General features: G+C 52.9%; 1 protein-coding gene across 1 annotated transcript in view; it reads left to right on the plus strand.

Moving 5' to 3' along the window:
• PACS1 (phosphofurin acidic cluster sorting protein 1) overlaps nt 1-27,846 on the plus strand; it is a 102,717-nt gene that overhangs the window by 53,477 nt on the left and 21,394 nt on the right. Inside the window, exons 2-10 of the mRNA XM_065407273.1 lie at nt 3,557-3,644; nt 13,107-13,196; nt 16,481-16,606; nt 16,906-17,050; nt 20,696-20,787; nt 21,411-21,491; nt 22,821-22,877; nt 23,809-23,969; nt 27,303-27,396. Coding sequence (XP_065263345.1) covers nt 3,557-3,644; nt 13,107-13,196; nt 16,481-16,606; nt 16,906-17,050; nt 20,696-20,787; nt 21,411-21,491; nt 22,821-22,877; nt 23,809-23,969; nt 27,303-27,396 — 934 coding nt within the window. The remainder of the gene's footprint in view (nt 1-3,556; nt 3,645-13,106; nt 13,197-16,480; nt 16,607-16,905; nt 17,051-20,695; nt 20,788-21,410; nt 21,492-22,820; nt 22,878-23,808; nt 23,970-27,302; nt 27,397-27,846) is intronic.

Here is a 27,846-nt window from a genome sequence, read left to right on the forward strand (position 1 = left end):
TGGCCTCCTTAGCTTGTCCATAAATAGCACAGACCTAACCTTTTAAACTGGTCCTGGCAAAAAGTTAGAGTGGTGTTGGCTCTGACGTCAGGTCAAAGGTTGATCAGGAGAGAACTTTAAGAGGCTTCATGCCGCTGAGAGTTGGGTCAGAGAGTTCGGCAAAGAGGCGACGGTTCCCTTTTTTGTGGTATGGGTGCAGGTTAACATCTATTGCGTTGAAGAGGGCAAGGTGCTCAGATCCTATGGTGATGGAGGTCGGACAGTTGGAGAAAGGAAAAGCTGTGAGGCCTCAAGCTGGGTTTCATGTCTGTTTGAACTCAGCTCTGAAAGAGTCCTAGGTGGGACCATCTGCCCTGCAGACTATTTTTTGTCCTTCTGACCCATTTCCCCCCCCTCCTCCTTTTTTGTCGATCTGCTGGCTTCCTGTCTAATAGCAATGCTTCTGGCGGGCTTCTATCTCAGTGACGTAGCCTGGAGAGTGAAGGTGGTGCTGTGAGGGACGCTGGAAATCATCTGTTTCTTCCTTCCATCCTTCTATTTCCCCTTCATCTCTGAATGAGGAAGGTGCTGCCTTAGGTGTGTCCCGGGGCTTTGTTACTCATCAAGTATGGATCTGAGAAGTTAGCAAAGTAATCACTAAGAACTGTAAGTGAGAACTTGGATCTGACAGAAATCTAGGGATGCACAACTACAAAACCATGGCATTTAAGTTACTGTGGTCTAGTGGCTGAGCCTCTGGCTTGGTCTTGAGCAATAGGGATTCATCCTGCCATTGTGTAGTATTTGAGCATCTTGTCTCTGTGGGGTAGGGAAGTCTTGTTACTCCCATTATACAGGTGGGGAAACCAAGGCACGGAGGGGAAGTGATTTGCTTAAGCTCGCCCAGCGGCAGAGCGGGGACTAGACCCCAGACCTCCTAGCTCCTCGTCAAGTGCCTTAACACAAGATCCCCAAATCCACTCCGGCGCCAGTAGACCCAGGGGATTTCCCCGTTGCCTAGAGATGAGACGAACGCTTCCTCCATATTGCCATTTATTGATGCCACGCAGGCCCCTGCACTTTACTTTAGGATGACAGCATTTCCCAGCACAGGGTTTTCCTTTTGCTCCGGCCACTGCTCCCAGAGTATTCACAAAGGGCTTGCCATGAAAGGAACCCTGGCAGGAAGGTATCCCCATCTACTGCTTCTTGGGCTGCCACAGTGGGCGACCATTGAGAGACAGCAGTGGCAGACGCTCCCCTAGGGGTTCACACGGAGGAGTTACTGCTGTGTCCTGATAAGAAGAGTCTGCCAGCCACACGCACAACTCTGCTCCTGGGAGCAAACAGGGGTGGTGCCCGTCTGACTAACGGCACTGCTCCGAGATTGGCACTTCCAGCGCTCCCCAGCAGGGGGGGCCTTTCTGCAGTCACCTCTCTGGTGGCTGAGGAGTGATGCACTCTCAGATGGCCTTTTCATATGCAAGCTGGAGAGCACTCGCTGGCGCCTCCAAGGTTGTAATGTCCATCTGAGGGAGGTGCCCATTCCTGGGGCTTTGTCCTTGGAGAGGAGGCAGGGTAGAGGTGGCTGGAGCCCAAGGCCCAGCTTTCCCTCCATGAGCAATGGACATTGTGGAGTGAAGAGTTCCATTTACCATGTGCTAATTGGACAGCTGGGAAGGAGGCTTTCCTGCCTCCAGAGGGAGGTGCAGCTGTACCTGGCCTGGGCAGAAAGATCCCTGTGGTTATTCACTATCCTTAGCCCAGAAGGCAGCATCTCTGGCAATGTCAGTCCGTCTCAGCCCCCTGGCACCTGGACCTGGTCCCCACCGCTCTCGTGGAACATGTTTGAACCGCGACTGAAGTGTCTGTTTATCTCCCCTCCACTACGTTTGGAGTCTTCATTGCTCTCTCTGCCCCTAGCACTGGGGCTGTGAGCACTATATCCCATTTCCCAAAGTGGTCCTTTGGCCAGAACCAGCCCTCAAGATTGACCCTAGGCTGTCCTGCCATTTGAAAGCCTTCTCCAACAAGAGTCAAAAGGAGAGAGCACCTCCTAGCCTGCCATTTTCTAATGTGTCTCTCTGGGTCTCTAGTGGAAAGGTTATGTGGCTAATGTCAGAGCTCACAGCCTGGGGACAGTGGTGGCCACATTGGAGGACAATTGCATGCGTCCTAGTGGGAGATCTACTAGGAGTTTTTTCCCTTTGCTCCAATCTCTGGTCCCTCCAGTACAGAGATTGGAGTTAGTGGATGAAATTTTCAGAGCACCCCAGTGATGTGCTCTTGAAATGGGACTTGTGCTCCTAAGTCACTTCAGCGCAGTTGAAAACTCCACTCAGTCTTTGTACGTAGGCAGTCTCCCCCCCCGGGTCCATACTGCCATTAGAGTCCCACAGGAATGGATCTTAGGACTTTAATAGGAGGGAAAAGAGGAGAGTGTATCTGAACTACCTGAAGGTTTCCTTTCTCTGCACAGTGAGGTCCACAGACCCAGAATGTTGCTACAGGATCTGGTGCAGGGTTTGGCTCAGTGGAGAAACGTGCCTGTTTCTGTTGAGCTCTGCAGTACGTAGCTGTCTTGAGTTTTTCTGGAACTTTTTCAAGTTTTTGTGTGAGGATTCTGTCAGTCAGCCAAGCAGGTAACTTCCACAGAGCAGGAAGGTCTTTGGGGCCTGGGCTGCACCCCTTCCTGGCAGTGACTGGCAGGTCAGGTTTCCCCCCAAAGCTACAGACCCACTGTAATGTGGGTGTGGAGCTGATTGCTCAGTGAAAGGAGATCTCCCGACTTCTCTGGGACAGATCAGGCAGTTGGTAAAGTACAAAGTGTCTCTCACAATGCGTGTCCTTTGAAATCTATTTTCAAAGATTCTTTAATGTGTGGCCTGCACTTTACCACCCCCTGCTCGCGACAGCACACAGACAGTGCAAGCCAGTGAAAATCACTGGTAGCCAAAACCCCCATTACCCAAAGGTTTGGCATGGCCCCCCGAGACCTGGCTCTGGATAATTGGGGCTTTACCTGTGTGTTGACCTATGTGCCTTCTGTGCATTTAGTGCGGTCCATAGATGTTCTGGCCAGAAGGCCTGTTCTTTTCTAATCTGATCTCCTACATATCACAGTCCATAGCACCTCACCCTGTAACTTCTACATCAAGCCTAGAACTGCCAGAGGCTCAGGCTGAATGGAACAGGTTTGAGTTGCCTTCAAAGATCATAAGTTCAAAGCAGGTCAGTGCAGTGTTGCTCGACTCCCCCACGAGCTTCCTTTCCCTGAGCACTGTTTGTATTGCAGGAGGCTGGACGGGCCAGGCACATAGCTGGGAAAATATTTGCACCACAGAAATGCCAAGGGCATGTAGACAGCCTTGGGGAGTGTCTACTCCAACCTGCTTGTAGCCCAAAGAAGTGCAAAGCTCTGAAGAGCTGCCTCCTGGCCCCAGTGGAATAGGAAGCCATGAGTGGATTGCATCTGTCACAACCTCTGATTCCCTGTTTCCCTTCAGGAATGCTTCATCTCTTCCTGCATCTCCCAGCTGCTCCACACTGTTTCTGACACTTTCTCTTCTCCTGACAGGTTGTTCAGCTTGACCCTGAAGAAGCTTATCATGTTGAAGGAGATGGACAAGGACCTAAACTCGGTGGTGATCGCTGTGAAGCTGCAGGTCAGTGTGCCCAGTCAGCGGCCTGAAGGTGGTGTGTTTTGCACGTGGGAGTAGGGTGGGAGGCGGTCCAAGCTAAATAGTCACTGCTGGATTCCCAGATCTCCTGCTGACTTTTTCCCCGCCTGGTGCCTCAGTTTCCCTATCTGAAAATGATGCTAACTATGCCCACCAGTGTAAAACACACTGCGATTGACAGATGAAGAGCTCTATGTAAGACCTAGATAGGTATAATTTAGGGGAAATCTCTAACATGCGAGGTCCTTGCCCTCCAGAACTATCTGCCCTCCAGGCAATCTCTCCTCCCCCAGAACAGGAAAATGCTGACGGGCTGCTACAATGAGGTGGGCTGTATGTGTGTGTGTGTGGGGGGGGGGGGGGGGTAACAAAGCAGCAGGGGGTGGGAGTGAGTTGACATTATTCATGCAGTGAGGAGCAGCCCAGCAGGGCAAGGATGTAAATCAAACCAGAATATTTAAAGAGCAATTTTCTCTAAGGTGTCATGAAAGAGGCAGGTCTTAGGAGGGACTTGACTGATGGGCAGAGGAATGGCCTGGGTGAGGACCCCCACGCAGACCTGGTGTGTGTGTGGTGGGGGGAAGTGACCAGACAGGCTGTTGAGTGGAGAGGACAGGCAGGCAGGAAGCAGAGTGACTAAGTGAGCGATGGCGGTGTTCTGCAGAGTCAAAGGTAGCGGTGGAGAAAGGGGAGCCAGTGACGGGATCAGATCAGGCTCGTGATCTTAGCAGCTGCACTTTTCCTGGTGGTGGAGTGGGACACGGGACGTGTCAGGGAGCCCAGAAGGGAGGAGGTTACAGCATGCAAGCCAGAAGATGAGGACCTGGGTGGGATCATTAGCAGTAGAGAGTCTGGAGCCGAGAGATGAAGCAGCAGCAAGACTTTATCTGTGCACCCAGCCCTTGGGACAGGGGTGGTGTTGGGGAACGCTAGGAGGTCAGTGTTGTCCCTGCTCCAGTTAGGTGAATGCTGTTACAGATGTAACTTGCTGTGGTCTTTCTGGTAATCCTCTTGCATTGGGCGCATGAGGAATGAATGTCGGCCCATCCACTGCTTACTGATCTGCTAACGTTATGTAAGCCCTGCACCATCAATAAAATGTATAACCCGAGCTGTCGTCGTGCATCTTTCTCTGCCAGTTTCGATGTCTGCAGCTCTACGTCAGGTGATGCCCGGGAGCTCTTCCTTCCCACTCCCCCGTAATGAGTCTCGCTAAAAGCTGTTGCTCTTGCTTACCGTTCAGGTTGTCAGCTTTGCAAGAGATCATTGCCATGCTTGACACACATTCCCTACCACTGTCTCTCTCCCCGGTTGTCTGAGAGAGCCAGCCTGATCCAGATCTCTGGCTGTGATGCCCTGTGGGGATTCCTTGGAGAGGAGGTTGAGGGCTGAATCAATTTTGGTTTGTAAGTGCAGCTGCTTTCTGTGTTTGAAAGGGCATGAAGAAATTAACCCCTCCTTTCAGGAGCTCGGGGTTTAATTCAGGCAGTGTCACTATGTCTGCAGCCCTTTAGCTAGGACACTTGGGTGCTTAATTACGGGGGGCAGATGGGCGCCCTCAGGATTTCCACCACATATTACACTCTGCACACCTGAGCCATCAAAACAAGAATCCATTCACAATATATTATCCAGAGCTTCACAATCGACCTTCCCCTCTTCTAACATTGTTGGGGTTGCTGTCATCAGGGCCCAGAGTTAACGTTCTAGTCTGAGAAAGTGGGGCAAAGTCTCACCTCCTATAGCTGTGGTTTTAGGCTCTTGCCAGGCTTGTGCAGCTTGGACTCACGCTGGGTTCACACTCTGAAGGTTGCCTGCAATAAGAACTGGAGGATGTGGGTTCTGTTCTGACTTCAGATCCTGCCCTTCGAGGCCTTGAGCAGGTCATTTATCTCACCTTTTTGTGCCTTACCTTCCCCATCTGTCAAGGGGGCTCCTGACTGCCCCCTTTGCAAAGTGCTCTGAAATCTTTGGGTGCAAAGCATGTAGAACTACAGCCAAACTAAAAACTGTATCTGCAGCTTTATTGGCCAAGCCCAGCCGGGTCTTACACCCAACTCAATGGCACTTCTCTGTTGGCCTGCATTGCGATAGCTTTTGAATACTACATCCAATAGATTCCAAAATTCCAGGGAGTGTTCTCGGCATCCGTGGACAGAACCCTTTGATTTTGTGAAAATCAGAAAAACCGAATGGAGGAAATGGGAGACACACGGCGCTGCTGGCGGGGGTTGTAAATGCCAGTAGGGAAGAGGAATTGTTCAGGATGGCCTTTAAAAAGCACATATGGTGCATTCTTCTACATGCTAAGGTCTGCAGAGCCATTCCAGTGGATATGCCAGCCTGCTTCAGCTCGAGGCAGACCAGCCTGAGAGTCACCGGCTGCAGCACCCCCTCCAGTTTTCTCTGCCTCTGCAGTGGCAACCCTGATCCCTCCCTGTTGCTGAGCTCTGCTGAGGGAAACCCCAAATGAGCAGAGCAGGGCACTGTCTGAAATAACTAAATAAGTTCCTGAAGGAGGCTTGACTTCAGAGCATTCCCATTTTCCCATCCCCAGACAATTCTCATGTTTTGCAGATGGATGGCAGCCTTTTCCCTTTCCCTGACACGTGCTCCCAGGGTCCCTCTCCTGGATCATGGCAGCAGTAATATTGGCTTTAGGAAAGAAGAAAATTCACTTAATCTTTTTCTGGAGAACTTTTCTGATCAGGTTCTGTACAGAGAGAAAGCTGAAGCAAACACGAGTGGTATGGTTCCTGGAGCTTGGCTCCAGGACAAACACAGACACATGGTGCCTGGAAAGTCAATCATAAGCTAGGGCTTGGGACCAATGCTAGCAGGTATGAGGTCTCCTCTCAGAAGATGATGATGGCCATAAAGGAAAACAAATGGTGTGCCAGAGAAATTATCCAAGTCCTATTGGAGCTGATGCAGAATTCTGATCTCCTAGACAGGCATGCTTCAGAGATCCTGGCTTTCTATGATTACTATGTAGTATTTCTGGGTATCCCCTCCACATCTCGCCCTGTCACATCCAGTGGCAGAGATCTAGCTCCAATTGTATATTCTACCCCCTCCCTCCCACCCTTACAACTGGAGAACGCAGAGAATCAGGTTTTTTTAAGGGATCTTCCTCATTCTGTTCAGGGAATGAGAACCAGAATGAGAGAACCGCATCCACCAGCTGGACCAGAGTGATTCATTGAGGTCTCAGAGCTTCCATGGATAACAGACCTGTTCTGGTCGCGACAGTCAGCGTGTCTGATTGTGTTTTTCCTAGTGTGTATGAAAACCCTATCAGCCCTTCCCCAGAAAGAAACTCTCCTGTCCTGGGCAGAGCAAAGTTGGCTATCTCTATGTACGTTGCCCACCAAGGGGGAGATGAACACCAAGACTTCCGCGGCAGAAGTCGGATTAGCAGAGTAACTCCTACACCCAGAAATATCTCTAGTTGTAAACCAATTTGGTGGGCTGGTGATCAACTGCCTTGCATCTGGAAACTGTAAATAAAGTGCCCTGCAGCCTCTCTGTATCAGAATGTAAGGTGGTGAATGACATCTTGCAAAAATGGGTGAGGTCCCTGCTTTGTTTTCCTACCTATGGCACTGCTCCCCATGGCAGCTCAAAAGCTAGTGAGGAGATAGAGGTGGTGATACTGTTTTATGCCTTTCTGGCTGAAGAGGCAATGGCACTCGGGCCTGATTAACTGAGTGTTGGATCGTCACTTGTCTTTAGCTCACAGAGGAGGTCTGCTATTGCAAGACCAATCCCCCATCCATGACCAGACAGGTTTAAAGGAATACAGGCTGAAGTGATCATTGCCCCCAGGCACCCCGAAGGAGAGCTCAGCAAACAGAATGTATTCTGCTGGCTGGGTGCAAAGTCCCTGGTTTAACTGCCATGCTAACCTGGTGAAATGTAACCTTGAGAACCTCCCTGAGGGCGTTATTGCGAGTGTATCCGAGTGTCCAAGCAAAATGGTCAAGTCTCTGCAGTGTAATGTTCTCAGCATGTTCAAGAAAAGGACGTTTTGTGCAAATCCCAATATTAAATGCTTCCTTAGAGCATCAGCTTTATTCCAACCTGCAAGGTGGTAGGCCATGACCTTGGATCCTTACTCTGCTCCTGACAGCACTACCCAGACTGAACCCCTGTGGAGGTGTCGTCATACTTCCTATCCAGTAGAGCAGGCTTCTCGGTGTTTGAAGTTGGGAGCTTTCTCTAACGAGACCCCGTTTTGTTCTTTTAATGTAGAGAAGTCATTTAATTCCCTACATAAATTGAAGAAATAGTCCTCCTTCCAGGAGCGCCGCCACCTTTTCTGCTGCCCTAGGCGGCGGAAGGTCCTGCCCCGAAATGCTGCCCCCCACAGAAGCGGCGGAAGGTGCTGCCGCCGAAATACCGCCGCGGTCGCCGCCCCCCAAATTATAGCGCCCTAGGCGACCGCCTAGGTCGCCTAATGGGTTGCGCCGGCCCTGCCTCCTTCGGGTAAGCATCCAAATCCAGTCCCTAGGAGCACAGACGGTCAGACGGCAGAGTAGTGATGTCTCCTGTATTGAGACTGGCTGGACAGCCACATGGTCATCAATATGTAAGTTTGCCAACTTCTGCATCCTAGCCAGTTCGAGAAGTCTTCTCCATCCCTTAGTGCTCAGGGGGAAATGGAGGAGATATTATCTACCATGTTTTCGATGTCTGTACTTAAAGGATGATCCTGCTTCCCACTCTGGGGGCATGCTGCTCTGAAAATCCCAGTGTAGCAGATCTGGTGCCTGGAAAGTCCATCATAGTCTTGCCATGAAGAAGTATAAGAACATGTATGCTTGCTTACCTGAGAAGTTCCTTTCTTCAAGTAATAAGGTCCACAGATCCAGCCCACCCAGGAGACAAATGAATCATCCAGGCTAGAGATGGAAATTGACATCCAAGGATTAGGATTTGTTGTCACTGAAATTTCCCATGCTCTGAAATAGGAGAAATTGTGTTTTTTCCTCAAAGTATATTTACCACAGTCTGTAATTTAGGAAACTAAGTCTGAACGATCCTGGCTGTGAAAATTCTTGGCTGCAGGAGACTTCATGTAGTGGGGCATTCCCCTGCTGCCAGTGACTGTCAGGCCTGGTTCTGCAAGTACACATTGTAATGGATGTGGGGACCTTGTTGCTCAGTAAAAGGGAATTTTCAAGTAAGTGCAAATAGATTTTTTTCTGTTTTTTCATCTTCCAAATTCTTTGCAAACATTAACTCTCACAGCCTGCCCCAAGAATACCATCCCCCGCCTCCCATGGATGCACAGAGATGGCAGGACAAAGTCTGGGGGAGAGCCAGGATTGGAAATGGAGTTGCTGATCCCAGTTCTGTGGCCTCTTTGTAGGAGCAATAAACTTCCTAATGGTCAGATCTGCTAGGCTGGGGAATAGTCTCTTAAGAAACATCCCATGAGATGGGGCAAAGCCTTAGAGATTTGCTCCAACTCTCTCCCTCCTTTACAGTATCTTCACCTCTGCTCCGCTCCACATCTGCCCCTTCTCCCGGGTACTTCCCTGCCCCGTGCCCCCTTCCCTTCAGTGTCTCTTCACTGCCATTACATAGTTCACTCTGCTTGTGTGTTACATCCCTTCACCCTGTGTTTGGTCTGTTTAGATTGTCAGCTCTTCAAGGCAGGGACCATCTGCCCCTCTGTACAGCGCCTAGCACAGGGCTAATCTAGCAGGTGTAACTAGTATGACTATGAGTCTTTCCTCCAGCAGCCTAGCAGTGATTTGGAGAGAGACCTGGAGACAGCAGTGGCCCTCCAAAGAGCACTGCAGTATGGGACAAACCAGCATTGCATCAGGGGCTTTTCCAGCAGTTCCCGTTGGACCAGGGACCTCTTCAGTCCACATTTCCTGTGTAAGGCAAAGAGGGAAACAAATATGTCAGGCCAAGAGCTCATCTGTCTAATCACAGGAGTGGGGGGATGACCTGCTCCATCCTCACTCCTACCAGAGAGAGCCCTATGCATTTAATTAAAAATTTATCCCAGTGTGAATTAGTTACAGCTGAGATGATGTGCTTTTATTACTGACTTGACTGCTGGGGGTTTTAACCCTTCCCCTCCGGGGTTTCCATAGACTGTACAAATGATCCCACGTCATAGCAACCCCTCCCTCCCCCCGCTTCCACACCTCACCATAAGTCCTTACCAACCAGTGCTAGGGGGGTTTAAACCAGTATTTTGTGTCCAGTCTAAGGAGAGCTGTTACCAAGAGAGTGTTTCCTTTTATTGCTGTCTGCTTCTTGCTGTTTCCTTATCATGTTCCTCATTGTTAATAACTTGAGTTTATTAGGTTTTCATGCAGAAGAATTTCAAAGTGCTTTAGGGACTATATATAGGTCGCTCTGTCCCTGCTGAGATGCAGCCACCTCTGCAGCACGCAGCAGCCATTTACCAGTGTGGATCACAGCACGCAGCGGGTCGGGGGAGGGAGCGCAGTAGCTTGCATTTGATTGCAAGTGCCAGGGGCCGAGTTGCACTTCCCCCACAACACCGCTGCCTTCGAGAGCCAGTGAAGAACTTTCAGAGGAACTCTGACCTCAGGCACTCACATCACTACCGAGTCTGGGGCCATGCTCTTGTGGGACACACATGCAAATTATTTAATGAGCTAATTAGCATATAAGCGTAAACCTCCACTTGAAAATGTTTGTGTGAATTTGATGCAAATCCTGCCTACCCTCAGTGAGGAAGCACTGTGGGTATGGGGATTCCTGCCTCTGGGTGCAGTGTGGGGTCTGATGGCTTGAGCGGTGGTTCCTGACAGCAAAGCCAAGAGCCCACACCTGGCATATTCACTCTGAAAAGCCACGTGGCTCAGGGGGACAAGATCTGGGTCTGTCCTATTAGAGACCTGGCTTCTCTTTCCCAGATAGCAGTATAGGCAGCCTGCAGAAATATTAACAGCAGTCCATGGAAGCGGCAAGCCTCAAACTCATGGTCTCCTGGTTTGCAACTCAGTGCACTTTCCTCTCAGTCTGAGGGTGTCAGCTGAGGTCTGACAAGGCTGCCAAATGTGCGGGTGCCTGGTGAGATGCGAGGTGCATGGTGAGTCTCCGCTCAGGACTTTCTTTGATGAGCAAGGCCTTGAACATCTAGACAGCACTTGGAGGGCCTCACCTAAGGGGCCCTCTGCTAAGCTCACAAGCACTATCTCAGATTTGGTTGGCACTGCCTGCCTGCTGCAGGGTTTGTGCATCTGTCTTTGCAGCAACTGGTGCTGGCCACTCTCAGAGGTGGGGTTCTGAGCTAGACGGGCTGTGGGTCCAATGAGTCTGGGAGCTCCTATTGTTGCTCATTTTAGGCAGCATTGGCCTGACTCCCACTACAGGTCATCAGCGGGGATAGATCCTGTAACCCTCTGCAACAAAAGCACAGGCCTCTAACACTAAAGCTAAAGCTGTAACCATATAAGCTGATAGGGGATTCAGAGATGGGAAGGCCGGAAGGGCCCATTAGATCATCTATAGGGCCCTACCAAATTCGCAGTCCATTTTGGTCAATTTCACGGTCATAGGATTTTTAAAATTGTAAAACTTGTGATTTCACCTATTTAAATCTGAAATTTCACGGTGTTGTAATTGTAGGGATCCTGACCCAAAAAGGAGTTGTGGGGGGTGGGGTGTCACAAGGTTATTGTAGGGAGGTTTGCGGTACTTGCTACCCTTACTTCTGCGCTGCTGCAGGCGGAAGTGCTGCCTTCGGAGCTGGGCAGCAGAGTGGTGGCTGCTGGCCAGAAGCCTGGCTCTGAAGGCAGAGCTGCCATCAGGAGCAGCGCAGAAGTAAGGGTGGCATGGTACGGCATTGCCACCCTTACTTCTGCGCTGCTGCTAGCGGGGCGCTGCCTTCAGAGCTGGGCATCCAGCCAACAACCACCGCTCTCCTGGCGCCCAGCTCTGAAGGCAGTAAGGGTGGCAACTGCCCCTAAAATAACCTTGCCAACCCCCTGCAATTCCCTTTTATGTCAGGACCCCCAATTTGAGAAACACTGGTCTCCCCTGTGAAATCTGTTTAGTATAGGGTAAAAGCAACAAAAGACCAGATTTCACGGGGGGAGACCAGATTTCATGGTCCGTGGCGCATTTTTCGTGGCCGTGAATTTGGTAGGGCCCTAATCATCTGGTCTGACCTCCTGGATGGCCCAGGCCAGAGAACCCGTTCTCCCTGCACTGAGCCCAGACGCGTGTGTTTGATGAAAGACAGCCAGGCTGGATTTGGAGACACTGAGAGATGGGGAATCCCCCCCTCCACCCCCCTGTTCCCTTGGCAGTTTGTGCCGATGGTTAATCACCCGCACTGTTAAATCTTTGTGCCTTGTTTCAGTTTGAATTTTTCTGGCTTCAGCTTTCAGCCATTGGCTCTCGTGCGGTCTAGGTGTAAGAGTCTATTTTGCTGTGTGGATCAGCTCCCAGAGGGGGACATGCCACATGTACCCAAAGTCTTCCACTGTCTGCGGTAAGAGCAGGGAGCAGTTGGAGTCGGGATTCCTGTGGGCATAGTAACGCTGGGGCTTTAAAGGCGAGGCTCTGCCACCCAGTGGGTCTGTGTGCTCTGGGAGGAGTGGCTAGAGCAGGAGATACTGGGTATTATTCCTGGCTCTGCCACTGTAGTGTGTGACTTCCCCTCTGCTGGGAACGAGGAGAATCCCCAGAGCCTTCATGTGTCTAAGCAGCTTTGAGACTGGAGGAGAAGGGCTGCTCTGGTGGTCGGGGTGCTAGCATGGGACTGGGAGACCTGGACTCAATTCCCTGCTCCGACAGACTGCGTGTGTGACCTTGGGCCTCTGTGCCTCAGTTCCCCATTTGGACAGCAGAGATAATCCTTCCCTAACTCCCAGTAAAGATTGTTGAGGTGCCCAGATGCTGTGGGGGCAGGGGGCTGGGTAAGTGCTAGGAGATCTCGGATGACAGGCACTTGGAAAATGCCAATGTTATTCCCACAGCACGAGCACTTCTTATGTCTGGGTCTGTCTCCAGGAGCTCTCTGGCTGCTGCTGGATCCAGAGCTCGGTAATGGGGGGATTTAAAGTGGTGCTGAAAGTGAAACAGCAGCGGGGGAATGCCTGCTTCTTACAGGGCACGTGCAGGTGTGGTGTTGGCGCTTCCTTTGGAGATCTGCCAGGCAGTGCGTTGGAGAGCTGGCCTCTGGGACAGAAGATGAAGGGTGAATTTCAATCCTGTCCTTGCCCCCAAGCCCCCTTCACAGCTGTGGCCAAGGATCAGCGTGAGCGGGAGGCTGCGATACCTTCTCTCCCTGTAGTTGGGCCTTCCAGGGTGGGGTTGGCGCAGGTTGATGGGAGGCACTGCTGGGCAAGGTTGCCCTGCTGGTGCTGATTTGGGCACTACTCTCTGCCTGTCCTGATCCTGAACGCAGGTGAACATGTAACACTGTCCACTCTGTGTTGGTTACAGGGCTCAAAGAGGATCCTGAGATCCAATGAGATTGTCCTGCCGGTCAGCGGACTTGTAGAAACAGAGCTTCAGCTGACCTTCTCGCTACAGGTGAGCGTGTGCAGCCGTAGGGGGCACTGAACTGGAGAGGCCTTTTCCTTGACAGGTGGGAACTCCCGTGTGGCACCAGCTTAAGGTTATGTCTCTTCCAATATACCTGAGGGCAGGTCTACACTACAGCGGGGATCCACACTCTGAGATCGATCCACAGGTGGTCGATTTAGCGGGTCTAGTAAAGACCCGCCAAATCGACGGCAGATCGCTCTCCAGTCAACCCCTGTACGAGAAGAGTAAGGTAAGTTGATGATCCCGCGGTAACTCGACCTAAGGTACGTCGACTCCAGTTACATTATTCACATAGTTGGAGTTGCATAGCGTAGGTTGATTTACTGCGGTAGTGTAGACACAGCCTGAGTTGGTTTTTAGAGAGAAACTTTGAATTACAATTGGAGACTCTCAGCAGCTCAGACAGCCTCTACTCTTGGCTAGAGAGGCCTTCCAGAGTCCTTAATGCCCACAGGGCTACAAAGCTCTTGGAAGTGGCAAGCTGAACAGGCACAATTGCACTTAATAACACCAGGTTTCCTTGAAAGCTCCAAGCAATGACAATTCCATCATCTCCTGTTTGACATTCTCCCTGCCTGCCCTCTGCCTTAACCCAGTCTAACAGTTGGGCAGGAGACCGAAATTATATTCCCGGTGTGACCTTGGGCAGGTCCTTTACCGTCTCTATACCTTAGTTTCCCCATCTGTAAAATGGGAGCATTCTTAGGAACGGGCAGGATTGAACTGAACTTCCTGGGTCATAGAGACCATTCCCGTGGTATTGTAGGCAACCCTGCCATGCCATTAATGATGGAGGGTTCAGATACTCCAGTGCTGGGACCGTACAAGTACCTAGATTGAGTGAGGCAGCAATGCCAAAAATCAGTGGCTTACAGCTGTGCTCTCCATGCAGCTTGCCATGTTTCGTCCTTGCTGCCCCTTTGACAACTCCCTCCACCTTTGTAAGATCTTGGCAGCAGAGAAGCAGGCCCCAAATTTCAGCCTTGTACCATGGGACTCTTGTGTTTTCCTGATACGCTTTGTATCTTTTTGAGATGTGACCCTTCCCCTTCCATGTGGGGAACTGACCAGCATCCCTAGAGTATATGAGCCAGAGTATATGATCACAGAGTGAAACTGACCAGCCTACTATAACTTCCTAAGCTGAGTGACATGCACAAAGCAGACTAGCTTCCCCCACGTCCCCAGTTTTTTGCCCTCTTTAAATACACCCAAGTGTTGCTTATAATACAGCATAAAAGGATTTCCAAATGATTTTAATCCTGCAGGAAAATGCACAGTTGGCAGTAATAAGAATTGATTAATTAAACAGTTGCAACGACATCCTTTGGCAGTTTCCATCTCTTTTAGCAATTGGAAGTGTTTGCAGGCAGTCCTGGCCTGGGACAGGTCCTTGGAGTAGTTCTGAATGTCCCTTTCTTCCCTGCACTCACCCAAGAGAGTGGCATAGAAAGAGCCTTGTTATTTCGCATGAGGGACACTGTATCTTCCCTTTGTTTTTCTAAATACAGACTCAAAATGGCAATGAAACTTTTGCCACACCTCATTTGCCAGTGAATATAAAGTACTGCCCTGGGCTGTGTGTCCTGGAGCTGTGTGTTGTGCTCAGACATTGAGCATAGCACATTTGTCATCCTGGATTATTTCAAGGTGTTCATGACCTGTCTGATCCCTTCCTTAAAGCCTCTCTGGTGTAGCGGCTTTTGGAAGCTGCAGTATGCTCAGAATGGCCAGCCAGAACACTGCCTCTTTCAACAGCTGGCTTCCAGACACTTCTTGAAATTAACTTGGTTTCTTTCAGGAAGAAGGCATAACCAGTGGGAGGCGTGGGAAGGCAGGGAACTGTCAGGCAGGACTCCTGGGTTCTGTTCTTGGTTTTTGGGCGGGAGTGTGAGCTAAGGGGCAGAGCAGGGACTGAAATCCAGCAGTCCTGGGTTCTAGTCCTAGCTCTGCTATTCCTTCAGTTTGTCCTTGGCTAAAGGGTAAACTCACTGGCACTTTTAAAAATGCAGCTCTAATGACCCATTTTCAGCAGTGATTTAGGAGCCCAAATCTGACTCTGTTGGATTTAGGCTCCTTAATCACTTTGGTGCTTTTGAAAATGTCATCTTTCAGTGCTGCCATTTTGCCACATGTGAGATGGGAATCACTTACCTGCCTCCCAAAGAGAGAGGAGGCTTAAAGTTCGCAAAGCACTTGGATTCCTGGAGGAAGACACGACAGGAAGGCAGAACGTTATTCCTCCTCTCTTTGCTTGGTCTCCCTGCGCAGTGCTAGTTACTGTCTGCAAACCTAGCCGGGGTTGTTTCCAGAGAAGACACTTCTGCTCACGTTACTCATGCAGGTAGTTGCGTGAGATTTTCCCATCCTCTTTCTCCTGCCAGTGGAGCTGCAGCCATCCTGCCCCCGGACAGAACAGCTCACCCTCTGTGCCTGACTGTCCGCTGTGCTGCAGAAATCCCTGCTTCCCAGGACGGGCAGTTAGGAGCTCTGAGCATTGTAAATGTGTGCGCTTTCTGGTCTTGTGGAGCCTTGGCTGCTGCTTGCCATGCAAGTTGGATCCCACCAGGGGGCTTATCACCAAACAGGTGTGGACGGGATCTTAGATCCCACTTCCCTGGCTTTGTCATACCAGCTCCGAGCACCAGCCCATGTAGCCTGGCTGCCTGCCTTTACTGATCAGACCAAGCACTGTGCCTAAGGTGGGAGCTGCTATTTGGTGCCTGGGAGGAAGATACGTTAGGCTTTGCTGCCCAGTGCTGTCCATGGAGGAGGGACGGGATGGGGGGATGCCTCCCTGAGCACCACAGCTCTCCTCTGAACCCCTGGAAACGTGAGATGTGATCATCATCGTAGTTTGGCCGATAACAAGCCTTCTCCTGAGCCTCAGAGGCTCTCCATGACCTGACTGCTCTTCCTCCAGTGGAAGCCGTGGAATGTATCGACCACCCTCTGCGTGTCCGCTGTAAGCAGGGCACCGCGCTTCCTCCTGGCTCCCTGCCAGCCTAGGCGAGCAAGGGTCCGCTAGACCGGTCTTCAGCAGTGTGCCTGCACTCACCATCAGCCTGTGATGTGCGTTGGGAGAGTCTCTCTCTAGCAGTGCTGGATATGGGGTTTTTAGCAGCCTTCCTGAGTACCCACATGGGAGCCCCCGGACAGATCTCTGCCCCCCACACCTTCACACTGGGCCACATGGAACCCCAAACATACCGGGCTCTCGCGCGGCCCCCTGTCGTTGCTGCTCTCTTGACTGTCACTTGCTCTTGCAGTATCCCCACTTCCTGAAGCGAGATGCCAACAAACTGCAGATCATGCTGCAGAGAAGGAAGAGATACAAAAACCGGACCATCCTGGGCTACAAGACTCTGGCTGTTGGGCTCATCAACATGGCTGAGGTGAGGAGGAGGAGGGAGGCGCCAGGTACGGCCATGGGGAAGAAGTGATTAAATGTAACCTCTCCCCCCTTCAGCTCAGACAGAGGCAGAGTGCTGTGTGCCTAGGCTGGGCTCAGGGGTGGGACCTAGCCAGAGACACCTAGAGCAGCTGAGCTGTCTCAGTCCTATGTCAGCTTGGGTCCTCCTTGCTCGGCCCATACGGGGCCATGGTCTCAGTGCGGGTGACTGGCTCGGTATTCTCAGCAGCCTCCCACGGGGCCCGCTGGGAGTATATGCTGCGTGGTGTCTCCCCTGCCCAGGTCATGCAGCACCCCAGCGAAGGAGCTCTGGTGCTTGGACTCCACAGTAATGTGAAGGACGTATCTGTGCCCGTTGCTGAGATTAAAATCTACTCTCTGTCCAGCCAGCCAATCGACCACGAAGGGCTCAAGTCGAAACTGTCCGGTAAGGAGGGGACTAGTTTGGGCGAGGGGGGCTTGGGCGTGGGGGATCCAGAGGAGAAGCTCATTGGCTGCCCTGGAGCCAGCATCACTAGGCAGGTGCACAGCTCGGTAATACTCAGTTGGCACAGTGAGCTGCAGGTGTTTTCGATCCTCTCCATTGGGCATGTGCCCCCCTCCCTCCCTGCTGGGAGAGAGGTGAGTGGCTCACTGGCAGGGGACGCTGTGCTGGAGGTGGTGCCTCCTTCAGATGAAACAGAACCAGTGTCCTGACTTGGTCATTAAAGTTCCTGAGTGAGTCACTTGCTAGAACTGGGGTGTTGGAACCAGTGTCCTGGCCAAACTCCACTAGGGGGAATTATGTTCCACCTCCCTAAATTCCCTCCCCGCTCTGCCTTTTCCCTGGGACTGAAAATTCTTTCCTTCCTGTCCTGAGCTGTTGTAGAGTGTGGCTACACATTCCTCCCCAGAGGGAGCTGCATTTCCACACTGTGGCAAAAACACTTTTCTCCAGAGACTCAACTTGACTAACGTCTCAGAAGCAGAACAGATTTTTCTTGGTCCCTGAAACCTACCAGCTGTAAAAGCCACATGCCTGCTGGTTCCATTCTGCATTGTATAGCTCTGCTAGTCTCTTGTATGCATGGTTGGAGGCAGTGCCTTAGAAAGCACATGGAGCCTCTTCAGCTACATTCTATCCCTGCGCAGCTACACGTGTTCCTGGTGCTTCGGTGACACAGCCCAGGTGCGAGCAGCAGCTGGCTGGGTATCAGCCCCTTCTTGGTTACCTGTAGGGCGATTTGGTCTCGGGTTTTAATGTGTCTAATCTGCAGAAGTGAAGGCAAAACCCTGCTCAGGGCCCAGTTCCACCACGTCCATTCGCATCAGATCTTGTTTGGACAGTGGAGGCTAATTCCTTCCAACATGGCTATATTTAGCCCTGCGTCTTGGAATCCTTCCGTTTATGATACTGTCGCGGATGGCTGCCTAGGCAGTAAATCTGGTTGCCAGGGAAACTGATGGAGATTCAGACTCTGTGTTGGATTTATTTTAATATTTGGGTTTGTTACCAGCAACTCCGTGACCTGACAAGGGAAGGCAGCTGGACACTTTGACCGGGGGCGGGACACCTCTTGATCTGGAAATCTGCACCCTTTCCTGTCTGGCATCTTGAGGCAAATAGAAATCAGTCCAGGTCTCTCATAGACCGAGCCTAACTTCCTCTGTGGTGGCAGAATCTAGTCCTTGCCACAGAATTGTACTTCTTTATCTAGCTTTCATTAAAAACAAATCTGTGCAGCTCTTATGGTTGCTAAGTAAACCCTCCACATGTGAGGGATGTAGTAGTGTCTGCCTGAGTCTGCAGGCAGCCTGAAACAAGCATCGTCAAATAGAACCTAATTTATCTCAACAGGGTGTTAACTCTGAAGCATACTGATGGCAATGTACGCGTCAATATGGTTAACTATTTAGCTGCTGAGCATATTAGTGGAGACATCCCCCCAGTGTGTATATGGTGTGTGTGCCATGCCCCTTGGCCCTATCTTCTAGGAAGTGTGTGTGTGTGTGTGTGTGTGTGTGTGTGTGTAAAGTGCTTTGAGAGCCTCCAATGAAAGGCACTAAAGAGGGGTCCAGGCTTGTTGCTGTAAAGGGAGAGGTGGTTCCACTCGGCTAGATTCCGTGAGGAAACAGGAATGTAAATATCGTGAGCCATGAAATCCCCCCCCCCCTCTCTCTCAAACTCCAGCACCAGCTGATCTTTGTCCTTGAGTGGGAATTTAAGCAATGATTTTATTTTAATAGTGTCCAAGGACGACTGCCCATCCCCAAAAGAATCTAACCAGATACAAACAACTGTCTGTCAAATGACGGGAAATACCAGATGGTCCCAAAGGGAGTGCTGGGAGCTGTTTGCATCCCAGTAATCCGCACAGTTCCCAAGTTCATCAGTCAGTCCACGGCCAGCTCATCTCAGATGTTGGGCCGGCTCCATATTCCACACTTCTCCACACCCTGCACGGGGCGACTGTTCTCCAGTCATTGGATGCAGGCAGGGCTGTGATCAGAAGGACTATGGGCTGCTATGGGCCATGGGGATGTTGTCTTTGGACACGACTGAAGGAGAGGGGCAGAGGAGGATCGACTGGGCATGTGCTAGTTTTTTTGCTCCTTTAAGGTGTTTGAAAGGATTATTTTGTGTTTACCTTAGATGTATCAGGAATGACTCTTCCCTGTGGATTGGAGACCCCAGAGAAGTTGCCTGGGAGCTTTCTTATCCCTTAAATGAAGGGGTGGGGCGGGGTTTGAATCTTCAACAGACTTTATTTTCTACCAGCTGTTCATCCAGTGGAAGGCTGGCCTGGTGGCTCAGCACTTGCCTAAGAGACCTGGGTTTGACTCCCTGGGCCACCTTGAGCAAGTCCCTGAGGGTAACCATGCCTAAGTCCCATTTTCAGACACAACTTAGGAGCTTGAGTCTCATTGAAAGTTGCTGGAATTTAGGTGCCGAAGTGCCCGAGTTACCATGGAAGGAAGGCCTTAAGCTCCGAATTAAAGGATGGGGATACGTCTCCAGGAGCTCAAGCTATTTAGCTTAATAAAGGGAAGGTTCAGGGGTGACTTGGTCTGTAAGCACCCACACAGGGAACAGAAATTGGCTAATGGGCCCTTCAGTCTGGCAGACAAAGGTCTAACAAGAGCCAGTGGCTGGAAATTGAAACTAGATGAATTCAGACGAGAAATAAGGCATGAATTTTTCATAGGGAGGGTAATTAAGCATTGGAACAACTTGCCACTGGCTGTGTTGGATTCTCCGTCGCTGGTACTTCTTAAACCAAGGTTCAGCCAGGCGTTAGTGCAGGGAAGCCCTGAGGCCTGGGCTATGCAGGAGCTCAGACTAGATGACCACAATGGTCCCTTCTGCTCTTACAGTCTATGAATCTAAGCCACTCAAATGTGACCCTTCCCTTGGTGCCTTGGTTTCCCCATCTCCCCAGCCGGGTCACTAATCCAACTTTCCTTCAGCCTCTTGCCTGTTTAGACCGTAAGTCCTTTGGGTCCTAGCTCCCCCGGTGTCTGTGCCACCCCCCAGCACAGCAGGGCATCCAGGCACTACTGCAGCACAACCCAGCTTTCGAAAGAGTCTGCATCAAAGGCCTTCTCAAGCAGACCTGCCTCGGGGGGTGCCGGAGCCCTCCTAGCTCTCCAGTCACCCACAGAACCTTCGAGGGTAGACAAGGTCTGAATTTCTAATGGGAAGCCAAGCCACGAAAGCTTCTCTCCTCTAATATTGTGCATGACCAAAAAAGGACACAAGCTTCTCTTTTGGATCACCCTTAAAACCGAGTCCTGCCCGCTCTGTGGCTACATATGGCCGTGTGGTACTTTCCACTGGAGAAGGGGTGTGCTTGTCTGATGGTGGAGAGGCCCAGTGCCGGCTGCCTGCTATCCCATCTGTAACAAAGGCCAGGCTATACAGAGACTAGGGCCCTGGCTGGACTGCACCGCGCTGGAGGACCAGTCTGCACTGCAGAGCACCCTCTGACCTGCCAGACTGTTATGTGTGGTGTCCTGGACCTTATGTGAATCCCGCTGACAGCGCTAAGCTCCCGAGCTGGACTTCCAGCCTAACCCCAGCTGTGTCTTCCAGATCGGTCCCCCGACATCGACAACTACTCGGAAGAGGAGGAGGAGAGCTTCTCCTCGGAGCAGGAGGGCAGCGACGATCCCCTACATGGACAGGTAACCCCCCACCCCCCTTCCCAGTCTGCTGCCCGCTCAGGGCAGAGCTCCATTGCAAGGCATTACCAAGCAATAGGCTGGCTGGGCCTGGCTGCCTCCATTTGCAAACCCCTCTTTCCATGGGTTCAGGCTTTCCTCCAGTCCCGATCTCTCCTCAGCGGGGGTTTTTCACCTGGTTTCTGCCTTCAACCCTCCCCAGCCCAGCGTACTTCAGTGGCTGAATCAAGGCAGAGAAGAGTGCCCCCAGCGAGCTCAGAAAAAGATGCCAAGTGGCTCCCCCTTCCAGCCTGCACCTCCAGGGGGCAAAAGGAGCGAGAGGTGGTGCTGAGCAAGCCAGGCTGGGAGTTGGCTCTGTGAGCATCCCCCTTTGGGATCTAGCTGAGGACTGTGGACTCCAGGCCACTGATCCCTTGGCTGGCTGCCCCAAGTAGTCACCTATGACTGGGCTTCTGCTAGAGGCAGCCTACGTGGAACTGTACCTGCCTGGAGCTGGGCTGCTGCGCCCCAAGGACTAGGGAGATACTGGTTAAGAGAGCTAGCTGTGGCAGTGTGGCCAGGCTCCCATAGCCTCAGGGCCTGGGGGTATTAGTTCTCTGAATGTGCTGTCTCCCCCGCCCCACAAGGACTTGTTTTACGAAGACGAGGATCTCCGGAAGGTGAAGAAAACGAGGAGGAAACTGGCCTCGGCCTCGGCGATCACTCGGGTGAGTGTGTTCTGAGGGTGCTCTGACTGGCCGGCCGCCTTCTGGCTCCAGTCTGATGTGAGGCCTCGTGCCAAGAGGGTCTCTGAACTGGTCATAAGCAGCTTCCGGGGAGGCTGGGGGGCTCTGGGACTTGGGATGGGGCAGAAGGAGCCATTCGCCTCTCGAAGTGACCGCTGCTCAGCAGATTCAGACACGCTGCTGGGGGGTGGGGGGAGCTACGCAGCTGCAGTCTCCAGAGCTGTCAGGTTGTCCCCTTTCCACCACACTGTCACTCATCTAGGCATGGCTGTTTGACCTCAGCTGTGGCTGGGAAGCTTTGCCCTGTCTCTAGGGCCTGGCCTGCAGTAATGCTGCCTCTCACCGTGCCCTGCTCAGAAGGCAGTTACAAAAGCTGCTTGCATGCCTCTCCTTTAACACCTAGCTGTGATGACAGCCTCTGAGCTGCATGTAGGTGCTATACATGCTTTCAGCTTCGCCATCTCGTGCAGTGAGCTTGGCTGGTTTGCAAGCTAAGCAGGCGTGCTCTGGGCTAGACCTCTGGAGGATGAGCCAGAGGTGCAGCATGGAAACGTGTGGGTGACTCAGGAGGAGGAGTGCTCCCCTCTGGATTGGTGCTAACCCCAGTGCATCAGCATGGTGCTAGGGAGCGCTGTGCTGCACTCTGCATGTTCCCTGCATCCAGCCCTGCATCAGGTTTGGAAACTCTAGTGGACTTTGAACTGTCACTCAGGGCAGCGTTTCTCAACTAACTACGGCCACAGTGGCACCCAGTGGGTTCCCCACCTTCCCAGGGACGGTGGGGCTCAGGCTTTGGGCTTCAGCCTTGGGGTGGTGAGGTGGAAGGCTCCGGCAGTGGGGCTTCAGGCTCTAGCCCGCTGCTGCCTCCCCTGGCCCCCCATCCAGGGCTTAATTTGTCCCCAGGCTTGCCAGGGCCGAGTAAGCCTGCTGTGAAAAGTGATACTTGTATGTTTGTTAATATCACTTTTCACAAGGGTCTTACTAGCTAGCAATAAATGACAATGACTTGGCCGTGTATATGTGCATATTTATTTGTTTTTCCTAAAATTAATGAAGTATTTTAGGGAAAAGTGTGAAAGCGGCCACCAGCAAGAGTTGGTGGCCACACTCTGAGGCCACCAAAAAATTTGTCCTGAGAACCCCTGATTAGGGTAACTGGGATGATCTGTGGGGCGATGTGAGAGTCTCCTTCCGTTGACCCCTCAGTCGCACCTACGGCAAAGGCTTGCACCCCCTCATTGGGGCCCCCGATTCCCGTTCCCTTTCTTGGTGTCACTGTAACGAGTCAATGGCACCATTTCTTCACAGCAGCCAAACATAAAGCAGAAGTTTGTGGCGTTACTGAAGAGGTTCAAGGTGTCGGACGAGGTAGGTGCAGCCCTTCCGTCTTGTTGCAAATGCCTTTGCTATTTCAGTGGTCTCTTGTTGGTAGTTGGAGTGCTGGATGGGCTGTGATCCAGATCAGGTGAAATGCATACCTCATCACTGCTCCTCCCTCCTCCAAATGAATGGCAGTGTGAGCTCAGGGCTCAAGTCCTTCAATGAATTTGTCTCGTTTTTGTTGTTGGAAGGGAGGGGAGTGGGGTCTAGTGGCTAGAGCAGGGCTGGGAGCCAGGACTTCTGGGTTCTGTCCTAGCTCCTCCACTGAGTCATTCATGGCAAATCACATCACCTCTGTGCCAGGTTCTCAATCCCCTGCTCTAATCACCAGACCACCTCCCTCCAGGTGCCCACCTCTCCCTCCCTCACTCCCCTTCCGGCAGTCTGACCTCTGTTACCAGTTACCCCCGGCTCCAGCCACTGGACCCCATTTGTCTCAGAGCTTGGATAGAACCCTGGAGTCCTGAATTCCAGCTCCTGTATTCTGACCACTAGACCCCACTCCCCTCCACCCTTCTAACAACCAAAGGATCAGGAGGTGAATGAGACTAAGTAGGGGCTCCACCTGCTTCATGGGCTAAAGCAGCCATGAGCTGGGTGTTAGACATGCCTGCGAGAGAGAGTGTAGTCTGTCATCTGCCTCGGAGGTTTAACCTCCGGTGATAGCCGCTCTCTGACACGAGAGCCGGGGCATTGCTCTGTGGGTGACTCTCCATGTTCTCTGGGAGATGTCAGACCGACAGCTGATTGGTGGGGTGTTAGACCCTTGACATGCCATTGGCTGGAGAGGGAGAGCCAAGAGCAAGAGGAGGTCCTTGAGGCTTCTTCCAGCACTCGCTCCCGTGGGCTTCCACAAAATACGCAGTCTCTGCTCTGGGTTGCCTGGCCCCCCGTCTAGCCTGGAGTCTCCTGCCCACAGGTTGGCTTTGGCCTGGAGCACGTCTCCAGGGAGCAGATCCGAGAGGTGGAGGAGGACCTGGACGAGCTGTACGACAGCCTGGAGATGTACAACCCCAGCGACAGTGGCCCAGAGATGGAGGAGACGGAGAGCATCCTCAGCACGCCCAAGCCCAAGCTCAAGTGAGTGCTGGGGGTGGGGCAGCACGGTGAGCGACAGCTGCAACAGGGAGCGAGCCTGGGCTGGTGGGAGCCAGGGGACACGGCAGCTGCTCCCAGCTCTGCCACTGCCTTGCTGAGTGAACTCGGGCAAGTCGCTTCCCTTCTCGGTGCCTCAGTTTCCCCTCCCACCTTCTCTCTGTCTCGTCTGTTTAGACTGAGAGCTCCTCAGGGCCATGGCTATTCTCTTGCCACACGTTTTGGGCCGCATCTTGCACAGCAGGGTCCTGATCTTGACTGGGGCCTCCACGCACTCTTGTAATACTACTAATAGTGTGGGCTGTGGGACTAAGTCAGGGCTCTGGGAGTCTCTTCCCATAGGACACTGACACAGCAAGTATCTACAGTGCTCCATGACTGTCTGTGAAACACTGTTGTTATTTACACTGTAGTAGCTCCCTGAGGGCCCAGGTCCATTGTGCTGGGTGCTGTATGAACCTGTAACACAGATGCGCTCCCAGCCCTACAGAGCTCACAATCCAGCCATGAGACTAGACAACAAGGGGAAGGGAGCACAAGGTGACCCTGAGATGGTTGAAGATTATTGTAATTCTCCGTGAGAGACAGTGTAAGTCTCCACAGTGCTTTAGGAAACAGCTGCACTGAAGTGCAACTAATTCTGGGGTGGAGCACAGCAGCCGCTGTGTCAGTGACGTACGGGTGCATGTTGGCTACGGACACTAGAGGGGGAAAAGGGCCCAGCATCTCGACTGCACATTCAGAGCCCCCCATCCAACAAGCCTCATGGAAACTATCCAAATGGGCTGAAGACCTGGGATCTCCATTAGTGCTTCCAGCCAGTCTGGAATCAGAGCGCTGATGCTCTAGGTCTCTTTCCCTGCAGCTGAGACTGGTGTCACACGCCGTCCCCTGGGAATTGAGGATTAATTAGGATTTGTGCAGCCCTTTGAGATGCCTGGATGAGAGGAGTGATCTGTTCAGCTAGGTTGTTTCTCGCCCTGTTTTGCTCATGCACGCCAGCCACTGCTGCTGCAGACCCTTCTCCTGTGGGTGTCCCCCCCTCGACACCCCAGTCAGAGCCCCGTACCACATCTGCCCTCGTGAGCTCCTGGGCACTCTGAGAGACAGCCTGAGCAGAGCAGAGCATCTGACGTGCAAGATTCCTGCCGTCTGCCTAGAGTGATGGTGCTTCAGTCACGGTGCTTCACAGACCCCAGTAAGGAGCTCATTCCTTTGCTCTCACCATTAGACACACCTCCCCTCCCAGACCTGGGAACAGAGCCCAGGAGTCCTGGCTCCCAGCACCTCAGCTCTAACCACTAGACTCCACTCCCCTCCCCTTCCAGAGCTGGGATAGAACCGAGGAATCCTCATTGCCAGCTGCGCCCTGATCTAACCCACTAGACCCCAATCACTTCCCGTAGTTGGGAAGAGAACCCAGGAGTCCTGACTCCCAGCCCTGTGCCTTACCCACATGGCGGTCTATGGGGAGTGCAGTTCCATCGCAGGGGCATGGGGGCCCTTCTCCAGCATTGCCAAATGGGCTGGGAGTCACAGGTTGGTCTGCGGCTGTGGAAAACTGGCTCCTTAGATCGCGGGCCATATTCTGTGTGAGTCACAGCCAAGGCCAACGTCGCACATGCCTAATCAGGCACCGATAGCAATCTGAGCCCCCCCCACACACACACTCCCCTTCCCAAAGCAAGTGTGGGCTGCCAGTCTAGCCCTACCAATAACACCCCCCCCCCCTTCCAGCACCTGAGCTGTGCTCTCTTCTCTCCCTGCAAAGCCAGTGATCTCGCCCCCCCCCCCCCCGACTCTGGTGCTTGCTGTCCCCGCGCTGCCCAGCTCTCAGCATCGCTGCAGCTCTTCATGTCCCTCGCTCCCCCCGGCCCTCACTGCTTTGATCCAGCCCGGGCACAGCACCGCTGCTCTCCTAAAAGCCAGCCTGGTTCTGATTGGACCGAACTGCGTCCCTGACGCCACGTGGCTCCCTAGGGCTGCCGCGAGCCAGAGTTTGACATGGACTTGCTGGGCTCAAGGCCTGGTGGGGTAGGGTTCAAACACCGGAGCAGGAGCACTGAGCTGTAGCTGACTGTGCAGAAGCTTTTGGCCACACAGTGGCTACAACAGGGGATGAGGTGCTGGGACTCCTGCTTCTGTCCTGCCCCAGTCTTGCCACCCGAGGGCCGTGGCAGCTGCGCCCGTCCCCTCTCTGTAGCTCAGCTCCCCCGCCTTCTGGGGAAGGCGTGTGAGACGGATGGCTGTGTACGTTTCTCCCGGGGACCAGTGTGACTGAAGCTGTGAATGGAAGCCAGGGCACCAGGCCGCCTGGATGTAAGAGAAAGCCTTGTTGCGATTTAGCTGTAACCCGTTCCCAGGGGCTCGTCTATACCCAGACGTCGCACTGGGTTGTGGGAAATCGCTGCAGCTTTTGCGTGTGGACTCGTATCAGTTTCACACTGGTGCGATGGGGTTAGTGCTCCCAGTAAATGAACCGACGCGAGTCGAACAGAGAGAAGCCAGGCTTAGCCCAAACCAGACTTGCAGGCTTCTGTGCTGACTGGACTCCTGCAGGGTGAAATCAGCTGTCGTTAGGGTGCTGCAGCTGTGTGGGTGACCCGGGACTCAGGCTTACCTGGCATAGGCCCCTCTGGTACCAGAGCGAGGCTGATCGGCGCACACACTCGCATGGTGTCAGGGAGATCGGTGCAAATCCCCACGCGGGCACTCTCTGATCTCAGTTTGAATTAACCCTGTTCCCAGTCGACTTGAGCTGCAGCGGCCACAGGGCCTTTGGCACCAGACTAGCTAGAGCGGTTTCCGTTCGGTCCGTAAGTGACGCTGTCTCAGCTTTCTCATGCAGACGAAGCCTGCTGTGTGTCTGCCCAGCCCCCAACCTTCCCTGCTTGGAGCTAGGAGGGGGCCCGGCAGCCCTGCAGCATTTCCAGGGGTGGGAGAGGCCCCTGGAGAGAGTCCCTTGTGGGAAAGGTGAGCCTGTCGCTCCAAACCAGGCTGGGGCGTTTGATGCTCCGTAGCTGAGACAGTGCCAGAGAACCTGGAAGGGACGGGGAGCCCTGCGCTAGCACCCATTGCTGTGCTCTCCTGTGCCAGTTTGGAGGGCCTCTTGCAGAGCAGTGCAAACCGTGGGAGGAAACGGGGCTTCAAATATCAGCCAAAGTTTCTACCGTGCAGGCCGGCCCGTAGGCACTGAAATACGCCTGGGATTCGCACAGGCCATCCCTGAGGCTTGAATCCCTCTGACCCTCTCCTCACCCCGGGCCAGGGTCTGCAGCAGCACTTCGTTCCCTGACCCGCTGCATCTCTCCCTGCCAGGCCTTTCTTCGAGGGAATGTCTCAGTCCAGCTCCCAGACAGAAATTGGAAGCCTTAACAGCAAGGGGAGCCTGGGCAAAGATGCCACCAGCCCAGTGAGTAATCGCAGAGGGAGGGAGTGGGTCCCGTGTTCCAGCGGGGGGGTGCTGGACATAGGCCCAGGTGATTCGCAGCTGGTACGTGACCTCAACTTCCAATGCATGTGAATGCAGTCGCAGGATCTGTGCTCTCTGCTGGCAGGTGACCGCTCCTCCCTGAGCAGTGCTGAACTGCTGTGTTCCGCTCGGCCTGGGGACTGGCTCAGTGGCCGAGGCAGAGCAGCGCGGCCTGTCAGTGCAAGGGGCAGCTGCCTGTGCCTCGTAATCACTAAAATCGTAGCCAGCACCTATCCTGGCCCCTTGGAATTGCCCCCAACCCTCCCTCAGTCCAGGCAGTTCTGGTGCACAGAAGGGCGGTGGGGTCTTCCCTCTGGCACCGCGGTGCTCCCCAGCTCCTAGGCAGAGTTTGCTTCCCTAGAGCCTGGCACATACAAACTGGGTTTTCTA

This window comes from Emys orbicularis, chromosome 7, assembly GCF_028017835.1.
Source record: "Emys orbicularis isolate rEmyOrb1 chromosome 7, rEmyOrb1.hap1, whole genome shotgun sequence".
NCBI classification, from domain to species: Eukaryota; Metazoa; Chordata; order Testudines; family Emydidae; genus Emys; species Emys orbicularis.